Here is a 17,948-nt window from a genome sequence, read left to right on the forward strand (position 1 = left end):
AAGCATAGCTATTAGTGAGCAGATTGCATACAGTTTGACTAAAGCCTCGTACACACGTTTCGATTTTCGGACGACCGAGCATCCGTGTTTTTGTGGCATGCTAGTCTCACGTCATGTCAAAAGTGAAGAGGTTACTCACAAAACGAAAATTTTCGTACGACAGAATACAACGTCAGAAGTGACGTAATGTGTTGAATAGTTTTGTATGTATTGTTTCATTTATGAGCATGCATAGTCTTACTCTTATAATTTTTTTCGTACGAAAACCATACTGATGAAATGAAAATTGGACATGGAGATTACATCCGACAAAAATGTTATAGTCTGCACATCCAGCTTTTGTCTGACCAAAAATCATAATCAGCTATCGAAAGCAATGTACTAATGATCCAAAAATGAGCAGACAGTTCGCCATACAAATTTTTCCATCTGATTTTGTACCGTGTGTACGGGCCTTAATACGCGATGAATAAAAACAAGCATTCAGAGGTAAAAGACAAAACAAAACAAAAATAATAATAGCTATGGAAATGTTGATGACTTGAGATGTTTCCTTACTAGATGGCCATGTTTAGTTTTCTTTTCTTTTGTTTTTTTTTTTGTAACCCAAGCAGTCATTTACCGGCTGCTCCTGGAACTTATCCTGTTTTGTAATTCCGAAGGTTGTGCATTCCCAGGCAGTTTTACTGACATCTATACATGTAGTGAATTTACTAATGCAGAGGAGATTACAAAGGCTAAACAGTGAAAGTTGACTACAAATTGTGTGAGCCATATAAAATAATTCTATCATACCTATTAAATATCTTTACATAGTATTATGCCACAAACAATACAGAATTATTAGGTTATATATAAAAAAAGGAATATATTTTGTGGTTATTTCTTAGCAGAAGAGTTTTTACATGAAACAAAACACTTTTCTTTGCACACTTCATAGGACCATGTATGCTGATAACTGTCATTATAATAATCAGTATATTTTCACAGCAACTAATCACAATGGTGGTTTGTTATTTGGACATATGCTCTATATGACTCCCTTATTTGCAAGTGTCTCTAGAGCACAATTTGCTAAAATATAATCCACAATAACAGAACAGCACCTCAAGACATCAGAATTGCATGCTAGAGAGAAACTCTTCTCAGTCTGAAGTCACAACTATAAATCAGCAAATTTTAACTTTTGAGGGCACCAGGATTCAAAAACACAGGGTGGTGGGGATTTGTCAGAACTGAAGTAGCCAAAATCTGGAGTAATTGTGTATGGCAACCAATCAGCTTTGATCTTTAGCTTGTTCAGGTAAGTTTTGAAAATTAAAGATAGAAATTGATTGGAATGCGCAACTGCTCCAGATTCTGCCTGTTCCAGATTTAATAAATCCCCCCACCCACCCTATGTTCTTGATTTAATATAACTAATGTTTCAGCCACGGGCCTTTTTTCATGCTTTTTTCCTTATTTGTTGCTAACAACACCCTGAGATTAAATACACCAATCATTCTACAACATGGTGAATGGCATATTAGAAAAGTACTATTTTTTTTTAATTACATTTATCTGTGTATTTTTTTTTTTTATTCTATATTTGAAATAGAATAGAGATACAAAAACAAACAAATGATGGTACAGGAAGCACAGCAATATTGTGTATACTGAAGGGTCATCACAACCATATAAGAATAACATCATGGTACAACTGGTAGTAGCTAGAACAAGAAACCCCAAAAGCTCACTAATCCAATCTATGTGCTTATACATTGGGTGACATACCAATAGGTTAAGAAGCTCACTGTATTCCGCATGAGGTTAGTCATTATACAACAATTTATTTGTAGGGTGGAGAGGTACGACCCAAGGGAGAACAACCTTGCCTCCGGTCTCTCCACTGGTCCCCAGGCATCCATCCCAGTCCATCATACCAGCTGCCTCGCATACTCTTCCGAGTAGTAGAACTCGAGCCAATAGAACCACTTTTTAAGGTACTGCTCTCTAAGTTCCCTGTCTGTTGCCACTAGATCCTCTAGTCCTCTAGATCCTCCACTAGATCTTCCATTCTGCCACTTTCTTCAACCAGACACCCACCCCTGGAGGCTCTGTCTATCTCCAATACAGGGGGATGCAAATTTTCGCTGCCATGACCAGGAGGGGTAGGATAGATTTCCTGTATGCCCTGCCCGGTATTTCATGGTGGTGTAAGAGAAAGAACTCAGGGGTCCTGGGCAGCTCCCGGTCCGTGAACTTCTGTATAATGTGGTGAACCTCTGTCCAAAATGGGGTTAGGGATCGGCAGGACCAGAAGATGGGTAAGAGAGAGCCTGATTCCTCACCACATCTCCAACAACGGTCCGAACTCAGAAGGAACATCCGGTGTACCTAGATTGGGGTGTAATACCATCTAGATAACACCTTAAACCCTGATTCCTGCTGATTGGCACACACCAAGATTTTACATGAGAAGAGAAACATTCTCTCCACTTGACTCTCAGTTAGCTGTAATCCCAAATCCCGTTCCCACTTGGCTATGTAAGGAGGTCTGTCCCCGTTTGGGGGTGCAATGAGAATTTGATATGTTAACGAGATCGTATGGCGGACTGGCTCTTGCTCCGAACAAAGTAGCTCAAAGGACGTCAGGGCCCTCTCATAGAGTGCTGGGGTGGGCTGTGATCCTATAAAGTGGGCTAACTGGAGCTTTTGCCAGAACGTGAGGTTTGCTAGAAGAGGGTCTGTCATGATGTATTCCATCTGTTAATTTTTTTGCAGTGTAAGTTTAAGAAAAAAATGTAGGAAATACAATTTTTGCACCAAATTGGGTTGTTCTTTTGCGCCTTAAATGCAGAATAAGTTCTGTCTGGCTCCTGCCACATCTTGCACCATACAATCATTATCTTCCAGATTGGTGCAGATTGTTATTAGATCATCTATCCTCTCTGCAATTGTATTGTGATGACCTGACCTGCCTCGAGCTGACCCCCTGACTTGGTTTGGGTTTCCTGTCTCAGCTCCGGGCCGGGCATGTGATGGGAACCCCTCTCCCACCCCCTTCATCCTCACATGAGCCAGTTCAGTTCTTGGGCTGATCTGTAAGTATTAGTATATTCTAATAATCCCTAAGGGAACTTTTTTGCATTGTCCATAAAGTTTTCTCTCCCTCATTTTTTTAAAAGGTTTATTATATTTATATATATGATTTTTTTGTACTTACAGTGAATGAATATTTTGCATCCATACTCCTAATGAGTGAACGTTATTCATGAAACGCGTAGAGTTTTTCTATTTATGTGATGCCAAGACAGTTCAGCTTTTATACAGCATGTACTCATCTATGTACATGTATAATTATGTATCATCATTGTATACAGTTATGTGTTCATGGTATATTTTTACCAATATGTCAGCCTTTGTATATGGTTATGTATGTTTTGAAAACATTATCATGCATTTCTAGACCACAGAATTGCTTTTGATACAATAAAGGTTTTGTCATATATTTACTCCATACACTCATTTTTGCAGCAATAGGCCTCATTTAAAGTCTCATTCTTTTCCTTTGTTTCTAAAAAAAAATGTTGGTGTAACAGCTGAAAAAAAGTGCTAGAGTTCAGCTTTTACTTGTTAGTCAAATCCATCTAAATCAGCAAACACTACCCTTTCCCCAGATTGACTATGCTGCTGTCCAAAAATATACCCGTTGCCTCTTCAGAGGCACCCCAAGACAGGAAGTACATTATTGGCTGGATCACAGGTGAAAATAAAGGAAAAAAGACTTAAAGAAAGAAAACTAAGGCAGCCCAACATTGGAATGGTAACCTGCAATATATTAAATTTAGTTTTTTGCATATAATAGCTCTTTAACTCATAAACCGCATACTAACTTAACCCTTTATACCTATAATTAACCCTTAACCATTATCTGGAACCCTGACAATTCACCAAACACTTAACTTACAATTACCTTAAGCCACTTTCACACTGAAATCACTTTACAGGCGTTTTAGCGCTAAAAATAGCGCCTGCAGAGTGCCTGTAAAGCACCCCTCCTGTCACTCCAGTGTGAAAGCCCGAGTGCTTTCACACTGGAGCGGTGTACTTGCAGGGCGCTAGAAAAAGTCCTGCAAGCAGCATCTTTGGGGCAGTGGATGAAGGTGTATACACCACTTCTCCACTGCCCTGCCCATTGAAATGAATGGGCAGGGCTGCCGAAGCACCTGCAAAGTGCTTCGGCAGTGGCGATACATGGACAGTATTAACCCCTTCTTCAGCCACTAGCGGGGGTTAAAAACGCCCCACTAGCGGCCAAAAAGCACTGCTAAAACTACCGTAAAGCGCCGCTAAAACTAGCGGTGCTTTACCGCTGACGCTCTCACCGCCCCAGTGTGAAAGTAGCCTTAAAGCAAAAGTAAACCCATCGATTTAAGAGTTTCAAAAAAAAGTTACATTCCTGGCATGTGCCGGAAATATAACTGTCACATTGTTTGTGCTCTCAACCAAACTGTCAAACCATCCAATGGTGTCATAACTAATCACATGTGCAGCATCATGGCAGTTGAAGATTAAACAGAGGCCAAGATGGCAGCTTCCTTGCCTAAAAATGATAAGAGGGTTTACTTCCACTTTAAAGTGGAAGTATAGGCTTAATATAAGTTTTGTTAAAAACATGGCCTCCCCTTCCTCCCACTTGTGGTGCCTACTGGGGAGCACTCAACAATGGGTATTTACACTGCTATCTTTTATAAACCATATGCAGCATTGGTAAGCAGAGGGGGCAAGCAACATTTTTAGATTTAGCTTATACTTCCACTTGAAACCCTAATGTAATCATTTAAATACTAAGGACACATGGGAACATCAGTTCAAGATGCTTCTGAGATAACTCAAAATATTCTATCAAGTACATTTAACGTTCAGCTGGCTTCTTCTGAACTGCCCTTTGGCCTGCTTCAAGTGGCTTTTGCATTCTCATAGACTTGTATGAGAATGTAAAATCCATCTGCGCATACAAAAGCCCATTGACACAGACCATTACCATGTTGCAGGCCACAGAAAAAAAAAAAGCAGCATAGACATCTCTGCACCAAAATCAGCCTATTTGTATGTGGCAGCCATGTGTCATTAGGCCTATTGCCTTAAGGTGAACTCTAGCATATGATATGAATACAACTCAAAAACATTCATGTATAAATCAAAATAAAGTCAAGTACAGTAAAGTAATGTTTTGCATAGAAAAATATGTTTACTTCAAAGTAAAAGTGCCTAATAGGATTAAATGATGAAAAAGAACATATTTAAAAAGTGGAAAAAAAGCAGAAAATATCCATGGAACGCTATCTTTCATAAAAAGTAAAGCTTATTACGTGGTTGTTCATAAATTATACTACTGATTTGTGCATCAATGTCTTATGCAGCAAGTACAATTATACATCATGACCCCATTTTCATAGTGTACTGTATAGCTATACCCATATATCTCTCAGTCAGTTATACAGTAAGTAAAAGACACATTTCACCAGCAAGTCAACGGAAAGACATTGTACAATTGTAATTAAATACTGAATGCTTAAAGTATTTCCTCCTTCGCATGTCATGTGTTCCCATCCACACAACATACATACAACTATTTAAAAAATTATTTCTTGCCTTTCTAGTTGTTTCTTTGAAGCACAATTATACATAGGACGGCTATTACTGTTCAGAATAACTTGCAAAATTGCATCAAAATATATTTGATATACTAAAACCGGAGCATGCAAAATCTGTGCAGCTCTGCATAGAAACCAATCACATTCAACGCTGAATTAAACAAGGTGAAGTTAGAAGTTGATTGGTTACCATGCACAGCTGCACCAAATTTTGCATTCTCCAGTTTTAGTAAATCAACCCCACAGTGTATTCCCCAGGCTTTGAGATGTTTAACACTTTGCAAGGACAGATGTGTGTACATTTAATTTACAACTGATGATGAGATCTACCTGAACAATACAGACAGGGTTAATTGTGGTAAACATAACTCACTAGCCCCCTCCTTAACATTATATTCAAAGGGAGAGATTCATTTTTGGAGTTTTTTTACAAAATAGCAAGTAAAAAGGTAAGCAGCAATATTTGTTTTTTTAAACGTATGGAAAGTGAATGGGGACATGTAATCAATATAATGTTGGCGTTATCCCAATCTGGCTGCAAAAGTGACAATACATAAATATAACTCTGCAGTATCATTTATTCTGACAGATAAGACCTTTAACAACGTATGTGTTGTAGATTTAGAACTGGTCATAGACATCTGGCAGCAGTCAAATATTCAACATGCTGCAAAATTAATTAGCACAATCAAAAATATATGTATAAAATGATATAAAATGTGCTCAATAATCAAAATAAAGTTGCCAGCTGACACCAAATAAGTGATATGTATCACTACAATTTATCCGTAATAATATTTATAACTTGGTGTACAGCAAATGTAGGAAAATATATCAACCCAAAAAATAATCATAATTAAAAAAGTACAATTAATAAGTAATACAGCCATCACTGTGACAATGTGATTCAGATAATATATGGCGCTCCGTGTCTCCACCATCCAGATAAGTGGAACGCTCGCCTCAAGGCCATGCCCTCTGCATTACCAGAGAGGTCAAAACAAGCTCAGGGATAGTGGCCCTGATGGACGCTCTCTGAATCCTCACTCTTTTCCCCCAAAATTGAGTAAAATGGTCCTCAGAAGCTCAGGAACATCAGATGCATATGGGAGGCAAAACGGGAAGCACACAAAATCTAATGTTCTCTGTTTTAAAAATGTAATGTATATAAAGAAGTAAGTATTGCATTTACAAATCTAGCACTGCCACGAGTGCTAACTCAAATACACGTGTAAACACATCTGCCAGCATTAGGCTCTGTACCGAGATGGCCGTGGGATGATGTCACGCGATATATGTGTTACATCCAAGGGACTTCTTCAGTATTACTACAGAGCCGGATGCCGGCAGCAGTGCTAGGTTTGTAAGTGCAGTACTTATTTCTTTTAATACATTACATTTTTAAGATAGAGAACACTAGATTTTGTGTGCTTCCCTTTTTGCCTCCCATATGTATCTGGTGTTCCTGAGCTTCTGAGGACCATTGTACCCAATTTTGAGAAAAAGAGTGAGGATTCACTGAGTGTCCATCAGAGCCACTATCCCTGAGGAGAACACATCTTGCTTTGACCTTTCTGGTAATGCAGAGGTCATGGCCTTGAGGTGAGCAGCCAACTTATCTGGGTGCTGGAGACATGGAGCACCATACATTACAGAGGTGGCTGTATTACTTATTGATTGGACTTATTTTATTCTTGACTATTTTTTGGGTTGATACATTTTATTGTATTTGTTGTACACCAAGTTATAAATATTATTATGGATAAATTGCAGAAATACATATTGTATTATATCACTTTCTTGAGCACAGTTATAGTGTATGGTGGACATTTATATTGATTAGTTGAGTTGCGCTGTGCGTAAAATATTCAACAAAAAAACAATCAAGCCATCATTATGTCAGCAAGGTTGTATCTCTGGCTAACAATGGTTGATTGCCCAAAAAAGTACCTACCACAGTGCATTCTAAATGGTCCATAAATTGTCAGTTTCTAAAGCCATCCACATCCTAATCCTGGACATTTCAGGATTCCGTGATGCGCTTATGTCTATATAGTCTTAAATGCATAGACTCAAAGCTGAAAAAGTATGCCCCAAATAAATTAGCTATTTCCTACATGATAAGCTAACTGGACTCTGTGGCCACTGGCCAGCATTACATTTTTAGTAAATACTGTGCTCACTTTTAACCAGATGGCTGATTTCATGTTCTTCCCACGTGTTCATTCCAAAAATGACAAACCATACTAAGAGGAGAAACAGATTCCACCCACACTGATCCTAGATTACACAGCAAAACAGCAAAACGCTATTTTTAATGCACAGATCCATATCATCTTTGTAAAAAGATTTTGAAGTTGGGAAGTGTGCATATCTGTACTATACTGTACATGGATATATCTTAATGAGTTGTCTCAATTCCATTAAAACAGGGTAAGTCTTACCAGCATCAGATGAAGGACTTCAGTGCACTAGAGGTCAGACGTCTCGAAAGCTTTAGGTGGGCTGCCAAAGCAATATTGTTTGACTTTATTTGGGTCCCAAGAATGGCAACTTCTCCTATGTCTTGAAATTCAAAACTACTTTTTTGATAACTGTGCACATGACACAGTGATGGTTACTGCATCACATGCAGTTATGGAGAAGGGAAGGTTTCTGGTATTATTCTGAAGGCAATATTGTACGAATACGTCGCAATCTATTCAGCTACTCTATACAGAAAGTACTTTTTATTATAGCTTGTGTACAACTTATACTATATTAATTCAGTAAACCATCGCAATGTGTAAAGCTGCAGTTCAAGGTGTAGCAGTGTAATTTCAGTTTACAAAAGAAAGATCACTAATTGATTTGAAGTAATTACTAATGCTTATCACACTGTGCAATTTGTCTGAATTTATAACCTGGGATTGCTAAAGCTCATTTTCACAAAGTGACATAATTTGTACTCATAGGGTAGATTTGAACCTGCATCTAAATCTTCCTTGCCTCTGAAGCCTGATGGACGCTTGGATCATGCTCCAAAGGCTACTAACAGACAATGAGGAAGCCATGTGATAGCTCCTTACTGCCTGTTTTAACCCCATTTCTGAAGACAAATGCCATGCAACCGTGTCCATTGCATGCGGTTAAGGGGCATTTGCGGCACTTCCCTATTGACTTAAATGTGAAGCGTTCGTCTAGCTTGCTGCCCATCATTTGCTAAAGGGCAGATCAACACCCTGGTCCCCTGCCTATTGCAGCTTAGGGGGTAAAAGGGGTTGGATGGTGGCAAAAATGCAGCTCAACTGCACATTTTTGATACCCTCCAAAAGCAAGTCTAAAAGAGGCCATATACTATCACCCTTCAAACAATAAAACAATGGTTGGAAAAGGGGCAACCAAGCTACTACCACCTGTGTAATGCCTGTCGAGCCTCAAGAACAAAGCACTTAGCCTGTGAAGTCTCTGCAAACCTCAATGTAACCCATGCTCAGCCATGATTAAGGCCTGATGGCCGAAACACGTTTGCGTTTTTTGACTGTTGTTCACATGCGGTAATAAAACAATGTTTTAACAAATTCCATGGCACCAGCCTTTCAACCTTTTTTGCAATAAAACAAGGGTGGTTCCATGCCAGGTGCATTTAAATTCTGGGATTCCATTTAACCAGAACAGACTTAATGCCCAACTGCGGGCATAATAAAAAAAAAATCTTGTAGTGGGTCCACCTCCCTCCCACACTACTACTGTATTACTTACCTTCTCCTCGCTCCATGTGACCGCCCTGCTGCAGCTTCCTCTATGACCTGCTCCTAGCCGTGGTCACACATCTGCATGCAGCACGTACAGAACAGGGTTAATGGCCCTGCGTTGTACATGATGAAGCAGAGCCTCCATCCACAGAGCCTCGGGTAGAAGATAGCAGCAGTAGAGCCTGTCTGAAGCAAGGAGTCAAGTAAGTAATGCAGCCCTTTGTTCTGCCTCCTAGACTTAGCAAGCATGTAACCTATCAGTGAGGTGGGGGGGGGGGGCCCACTGCAAGGGGTTTTTTTTGCCCAGAATTGGGCTTAAAGGTGAGGGATGAATAGACTTAGTCCATCAGGTGCCTAAGCTAAATTTTAGCTCTGATCACTAAAGTGCGTATTTATAAAACCAGCAATCCTAACCATTTACTCCAAGTAAATCTTTCAGGTCCATCTGTTTAAAAAAAAACAGCGCTTGATTCACCCCCAGTGAAAGTTTGGTTAAAGTTACATTCTTTGTTTTATAAATATGACTCTTTATTAGTGTCTGTAACTCTGACTGATCAGCATGTCTGATGTGAAAGCTGCTATTCTATATTCTGGGACAGGTGAGTTGGTTGGAGGAATGGTGGATCTGCAGTTACTAAAGGTTACATGAGTGGTGAAAGCTTAAAGCTGAACTCCAGGTATTATCTTAATTGCATACTTACATTGGTCCAGCTTGGACCTCAAACGACTGATTAAATGAGGTGGAGAGGAAAGGAGGTGACATTACAATCTCCACCATGTCCAATCAGAGAACACTTTGTATTATAAAACAAATACAAGGTCTCCTGTGATTGGTGGCAATGTAGAGTGAGCGATCCTTTGTGGTCAGTCTGCAGTGGGGCAGCCACTTGTCAACAGGACCCAGAAGATATTGGTGATCACTGTTGTAGCACTAACTACTACCTTGATTGTCACCTTCTATAACTGTCCATCAGATATGAAATTTGCATACTTGCAATGGTCCAAGTTGGACCAATGTAAGTATGCAATTAAAATTATACCTGGAATTCAGCTTTAAAGTTCATAAAAGCATAGCTCCCAACTATACCTGATTTCGAGGGACTGTCCTTCATTCGGAACAAAGTCCCTCTGTCCCTCTTTTCTCCTAATTTGTCCCTCATTTTGGTCTGATCTATATAGTTGTATAAAAATGCATTTATCTTTCAAAAAGTGTTTCCAAGTGCTAAACATTTCATTGAATTTCTAAATTGCTGCATTTATAAATGTTAAAAGCCAGTATAAAGGAATAGTAGTGGTTAAAAAAAAAAACACTTTTGGGTTTAACTGATATATATTTTTTTTGTATAATTTTTCTTTAACCACTTGCTTACTGGGCATTTAAACCCCCTTCCTGCCCAGGCCAATTTTCAGCTTTCAGTGCTGTCACACTTTAAATGAAAATTGCGTGGTCATGCAACACTGTATCCATATGAAATTTGTATCATTTTTTCACACAAATCTTTCTTTTGGTGATATTTAATCACTGCTGGATTTTTTATTTTTTTGCTAAAAAAACGAAAAAAGACAGAACATTTAGAAAAAAAAAGCTGTTTCAAAGTTTGATTTCAAATTTTGCAAACAGGTAGTTTTTCGCCTTCATTGATGTGTGCTGATGAGGCAGCACTGGTAGGCTGCACTAATGGGCACTGATAGGCACTGATAAGGCGGCACTGATATGTGGCACTGATGGGCAATGTTAAGGCAGCACTGATGGGCACTAATAGGTGGCAATGAGAGGTGGCACTGATGGGCACTGATGGGCGGCACTGAAGTGAACTGATAGGTGGCACTGAAGGGCACTGATAGGTGGCACTGATAGGCGGCACTGATGGGCACTGAAAGGCATTGGTAGGTGACACTGATAGGCAGCACTGATAGGTGGCACTGATACTGAGGCCCTGATGGGCACTGATTGGCAGCACTGATGGGTACTGATAGGTGGCACTGGTGGGCATTGATAGGCAGCACTGGTGGGTACTGGTAGGTGGCACTGTTAGGCACTGATAGGCAACACTGATATGCACTGGTAGGTGGCACTGGTGGGCACTGGCAGGTGTCACTGGTGGTCAATGCTTAGCAGTGGTGGGTGTCCATGCCTGGGGCTGATGTCCCTCTGACAGAAGCCGGTAATCTGCTTTTTATTTTCTCCTCACGCTGTCAGTGGTAAGGAAAAAAAAAACGATTACGATCTTCTCTTTACTTCATGTGATCAGCTGTCATTGGCTGACAGCTGATCACGTGGTAGGGGCCAAGTCTCATTGACTCGCTGATCACAGAGCGTGCCGCGCGCTGCCCGCAGGGGGCGCAGGCAGCGCATGCTCGGGAGGACGTACATGGACACCCTCCCAGCAATTTAGGACCGCGCTGTAGCCATCTTTCGGCTATAGCGCGGGCGTGAGGAGGTTACGGGGGCGTGACAGGGGTGTGTGTCCTATGCCTACATACTTTTGCTAATAGGTGTTCCTCGTTCCTATCTCAAAATTTGGGAGGTATGCATACCTCCCAACTTTCTTAGATGGGAATAAGGGACACCTATTAGCAGAAGTATGTAGGCATAGGACACACCTCCTGCCAGGCCTCCCTTAAAGGAGAATTGTACAAAACAATTGATTGTTTAGACCCATGAGTGCTTTTTTGTATCATTACTATTCCTTTATATTGGCTTTTGGAATTTGCAAATGAAGCAATTTAGAAATTGGATGAAAGGTTTAGCAGTGGGAAACACTTTTTGATAGACAATTAGTGCATTATATATATATATATATATATATATATATATATATATATATATATATATATATGTGACCAAAATGAGAGACAAATGAGGAGGAAAGAGGGACAGGAGGACATTGTTCCAAATCAGGGACAGTCCCTCGAAATCTGGGAAGGTTGGGAGCTATAGATATGAAAAAGTCATCATAAAGGTGTCAACTTCTTTTTCGTTCCTATCTCAAAAAGTTGAGAGGTATGCATACCTCACAACTTTCTGAGATGGGAATGAGGGACATCTATTAGCAAAAGTATGTAGGCATAGGACACACCCCCTGCCACGCCTCCCTTGAAGGGAGAATTGTACAAAACAATTGATTGGTTAAACCCTCGAGAGCTTTTTTTTTTACCACTACTATTCCTTTATATTGGCTTTTACAAATGCAGCCATTTAGAAATTGGATGAAAGGTTGAGCACTGTAAAACACTTTTTGATAGTTGTGCATTTTATATACAACTATATAGACCAGACCAAGATGAGGGGCAATTGAGGAGTAAAGAGGGACAGAGGGACTTTGTTCCAAATCAGGGACAGTCCCGCAAAATCAGGGACAGCCCCTCAAAATCAGGGACAGTCCCTCAAAATCAGGGACAGTTGGGAGCTATGGGTATGTAAAAGTCAACATAAAGGTGTCCATTTCTTCTCACTTGCTTCTTTAATCAAGAAAAAAAAGTGCAGCAAGCAAACTGTGTTGACCATGGAATCCAGATGATCCCTTTCCTATCCTGGTGGACCTTGGGAGAATAAGAGGAAGAACCTTACTGCTCATTAAAGACTAGACTTGTAGTCTGAGTTCATTCTTCCCTTGCTTTCATAAACAAGATTCAATGACATCCGTCAGGTGTTTTCCCCCACATAACTAATTCATATTAACTGACTGAGTCTGAATGGCCTCTTGAATTTCTTCTGTATCTAAACTCAATGAGTACTTTGAGAGCTCTGTAATGACTGCCTAGTACAGCATCAGTCCTGTGAATACATTTATAAAACAAAATGAACATTCTCCAGAAGATAAGCTGGCGTGAAAAAAAACAAACCTTTTTTTCTGTGTATCTCAGTTGGGAGTTCAGTAGAGCATTTACTTTCACATAACAAAACCTATGCACTATAGAGACGTGTACTTCTATCATACACTGCCCTGTCTGAATTCATTATTGAGCTGTTTGTATGGTAATATGAGCAATACATTGACTAAGACATTTGGTTACTTTTTTTTTTTACAAATGTGAGTAATTGAAGAGAGGATAAACCAAAGGCTGATCTGTGTTACAAAACAGAACATCACTATAGAATAAAACTTCCTATTCTCTAGACAGATAATATACAGCCAGGCCTACAGACATTCAAGTTAGTGTGCATGTTCCACATTTATGTTTACTGGACAGAAGACAACATGAGATAATGTTATATATTAGGTATTTAGAGATTATATTGCAGTTACTAAAAAGGACAAAAAAAACAATTATTGGACTCATTCTGTAAAACGATACAATGACCAAAGTACCTAGGTGTAGTACGCATAGTACCAAGAGAGAATCATCTTGTACAGACCCAACTCTAGTAATATGAGTTCTCATTGGTTGGTGTTTTTTGCCCTTGAACTGTGCATTGCTGAATAAGGCCAAAAAAAAAAAAAAGTACCTAAAGTATAACTAAAGGCAAAACTTTTTTTTTTTTAATTTTAGTTTTAGAGTGGGAATGGTTTAGAACACTTGTCAGTTTTTATTGCTGTCTGTACTTCTGTTAGGTAGATTCGCCCTCTCTATTTGTCCTGTTTACCATTACCATTGAAAGTGAAAGTAAAAGAAAATCCCAAATTTTGGGTTGTCTACAGAAAAGTAATCTTCCAATTGGGACACTAGTTCCGGTGACCTTGGGGTCCCCAAAAAATTCCCTTAATTTGCAAGCATTTCATCTCACTTCCTTTTTGTCTATGGGACAGGAAGTGAAGGGAAATCTCCGCGATGGCGGAGAAAAATCTGACAGGGATAATAACCCTCTGACACTCTATCTAAAATTAAAAAAATTAAAAGGTTTTATATACTTCTACTTTAAAGAAAAGCACATGTTACATAAAACGATAATATTAGGCTTAAAGAAAGTCCAGGGAACAGAATAGTGGATGACCACACTCTAGTAAAAACAGACTGCTCTATTCATTCAAATCTATAAAAGAGGAGGAGTGAGTCTCAATTCTCTTGTTATATGGAGTTTTATGGATTGGCAATAATAAAGGAGTCTGTTTTACCAGAGTGCGGTCATCCACTATTCTGTTCCCTGGTTTTTCAGTAATGAGCTGGACGTGCACCTAGTACTTTATGGGCAAGAGTAGACCAACCTTGTGCGGTATTCCATGTGCCTTATCCCATTTATTGAAGCCCATAGATAATCAGCCACTTGGACGTGCTTGAGAGAACAGGACAAAATGCTTAATGGTATCCTCACTTCTTAAAGACTTACCCCAATGTTGTCATGGTGACGATAGTGTACCAGAAGGCAGCGGGTATACTAGTGAATTTGCTGTTCATAGAACCCTTTTCAGCATAAAACATAACTGTGGCAAAGATGATGATAGCCATAGTGAGGGAGAATAGCAGAAAGCCCAGCTCTGAGGCACAGCTCTTAAGTGTATAGCCCAAGATCCGTAGACCCTGTGAGTGGCGTGAAAATTTGAAGATCCGAAACACGCGGAACACTCTCAGCGTAACAAACGCACCACTTACGTCCTCGTTGTTCGACATCACAAGGGCTATGTAGTATGGCATGATGGCTACCACATCAATAATACTCATCACACTTCGTACAAACCGATAGCGACTGGGTGCAGCCATCAAGCGTAACAGGTACTCCACAGTAAATATCATGACGCAAGCTGTATCCAGACAGAAGAAAGCCATAGCGTAACGTTCACCACACGGCAACTCCCGCATGGTGCCTGGCATTAGACCACATGGAACCGTCTCCAGTACGTTGGCAAAGACAGAAATAGCGATGAAGAAGCCAGTTACATAGTAAAACACCAAGGCCATTGTACTGGTATGGGGGTTTTCAAAGGCCCGCCACAGCTTCTGGCGCAGTGACATGGGGGGCAAAGGTCCTTCTGCCGAGTTCTCTGAATCGGCATCATCCAGTAGTCTCTCTGCATTCTCCCTTCGGCGGTCTTTGTACTCCTCGTAACAACAGTCACCAATCATTTCTGGAATAATACCAAAAAAAGACAGCTCTTCGTCGTACGCTGCGATGCACTCGTTACGCGGGTAGTGAATCTGACCCGTGCGGTAAAAGTTGAGAATGTTGCGGAAAATGTCCGGGTCTCTGTCGAAGAAATATTCTCCGGTGTCCTGGTTGAAGAAAAAGTCTCTTTCCGTGCTGCCAAGCAGTGTGTCGGGGTAGCGCTCCAGGGTGTTTCGCCACGTCTGAAAGCGGGTGCCGCTTACGTTTAAAACAATCAAAGTGTCCTGCGACCTCTTTCTCTCACCTATGGGTGGAGGGGGCATAGGCGCCGAAGCCACAGGCATCCAACCAATAGCGGCAGCCCGTGCGAAAGGCATCCATGCTGCTACCCCCGCCGCCATTTTTTTTTTTTTTTCCTCTTGCAGTTCTTTACCTAGAATTTCAAATTTGTAGGCAGCTTGAAGTTTATTGCTTAGCTTAGCAAAAAAAAAAAAAAAAGTTACAACAGACCCAGTTTGGTCAAAGATGTGTCTCCAGGTTCCAATTGGCCATCTGTATCCACAGGTATTAAAGAGTAGTACGTTGAGCGTTCATGGTGGACATATAAGATGAAGCATAGCATGTGTTGCCTGTTCAGCTGCACCTTTTTTTTTTTAGCTCCTGTACATCAGCAGCAATAAAATATATGCTATGTCTGCTTGCAGTTTGCCTTCACCTATCTGTTGTCTCTTAAGTCTGACAGTGGCAAGCACTTCACACATGCCTGTGCCTTCACCTTCCAAAACAGGAGATCAATGGGGTTGTCTCTTCCATCTCATTTCATCCCAGGATAGCCCAGCACAGTCCTTGCTCCCATCCCTTTCCTGTAGTGCTCCCTTACATACGCTAGCATGACTTAACCAGTTGCACAAAAGGCAGGAAAAACTGCAGCAATCCCTTTAAACTGGATCTTTACCTACCTCTGGGGAGCCTGGGGAAGGTGGCCACTCGCATCAAAGCCTTGGCAGCTCATTGTGATCACACACACACACACAAACAACAAGCTGAGAGCAACAAGTAGAAAGAATCCACAGCACAAGCAGTGAGTTAACACAGCAGCATCCTTATCCTCATCATCCTCATCATCATCATCATCCTCAGCAGCAGCTCCATCCACAAGCTGGGGGGGGGGGCTTCAAGGAACTCCAAGCCCAATTTATCTCTCGATCCCTTGGCTGAGTCCACGTGAAGTGGCAGTTGTGTGTGTGCCTGGAGTGGAGGGATCGCAGCCAGCACAGTGTCCAGAGAAGAGTCCAGGGACGATCCTAGCTTCCCTCTCGCACTGTCTTTGAATCCATTTCAGCAGCTGAGCCGCTGTAGCCCCGCCCCCTGTGCCCGATCTCCCTTGTCAGGGTGAGAATCGCCCGCATACCTGGCTCATCACTTCCCCATCACTACGATCACTGCCACTTGGTCACCATAGTAACGTCTATTATCTACATTACCCCCCCGTCGGGGATGTCCTGTGCTCAGCTGCGGGCACACACTTTACTCATCTGCAGGGAATGAAGAAGGCGATGGAATGCAGCACAAGGGAACTGTGTGATCGGAGTGGTGCACATTGAATAAGGGACCATAGGGGATACTAGACTGCTAAACACGTTACACACACACGCAGCGATCCATCCCGGTGTGACTTCTATGTTCCTGTCTACAGGATGACAGCTGGATGGCAACTGTCACTGCATTCCGGCTCACCGGACACTAGATGGCGCTAGATTCCAATGCAGCGCACAGCCGTCCAACAGGCTCCGAGCATCCCGCTCCACATGTATGGGCTGAGCACACTCTGCGCCTCCGGCCATCACAATCTATTGTCTTATTTACATGTATTGTCTGCTCCACCGGGCTGGGATACATTGCAACAGCTCCATACACTGCTAAAGTCATACTAAGCTTTCATTTCTTTCTTTATTTTATTTATAGTGTTACTAAACCCTCATCAGTAAAATTAGTGTGTATCAGTGGAGGCTGGCGCTCAAAATTTTTGGGAGGGCGCAAACAAACTGAAAAATACCGACCCACTCATATCAATTGCAGCCTCACTGTGCCCATCAAACGCAGCCAGTGTGCCCATCAAATGCAGCCACTGTGCCCGTCATATGCAGCCACTTGTGCCCATCAAACGCAGCCACTTGTGCCCATCATATGCAGCCACTTGTGCCCATCATATGCAGCCACTTGTGCCCATCAAACGCAGCCACTTGTGCCCATCATATGCAGCCACTTGTGCCCATCAAACGCAGCCACTGTGCCCATCAAACGCAGCCATTGTGCCCATCAAACACAGCCACTTGTGCCCATCATATGTAGCCACTTGTGCCCATCATATGCAGCCACTTGTGCCCATCATATGCAGCCACTTGTGCCTATCAAGCGCAGCCACTGTGCCCATCATATGCAGCCACTTGTGCCCATCATATGCAGCCACTGTGCCCATCATATGCAGCCACTGTGCCCATCATATGCAGCCACTTGTTCCCATCAAACGCAGCCACTTGTGCCCATCATATGCAGCCACTTGTTCCCATCAAACGCAGCCACTTGTGCCCA

At 41.4% G+C, this 17,948-nt stretch overlaps 1 protein-coding gene across 1 annotated transcript in view; it reads right to left on the reverse strand.

Annotated features, from left to right (window-relative positions):
• KCND2 (potassium voltage-gated channel subfamily D member 2) overlaps window positions 1-16,984 on the reverse strand; it is a 600,910-nt gene extending 583,926 nt beyond the window's left edge. Inside the window, exon 1 of the mRNA XM_073619816.1 lies at window positions 14,643-16,984. Coding sequence (XP_073475917.1) covers window positions 14,643-15,757 — 1,115 coding nt within the window. The 5' untranslated portion in view covers window positions 15,758-16,984. The remainder of the gene's footprint in view (window positions 1-14,642) is intronic.
• Between the last annotated feature and the right edge of the window lie 964 nt (window positions 16,985-17,948).

This window comes from Aquarana catesbeiana, linkage group LG03, assembly GCF_042186555.1.
Source record: "Aquarana catesbeiana isolate 2022-GZ linkage group LG03, ASM4218655v1, whole genome shotgun sequence".
NCBI classification, from domain to species: Eukaryota; Metazoa; Chordata; class Amphibia; order Anura; family Ranidae; genus Aquarana; species Aquarana catesbeiana.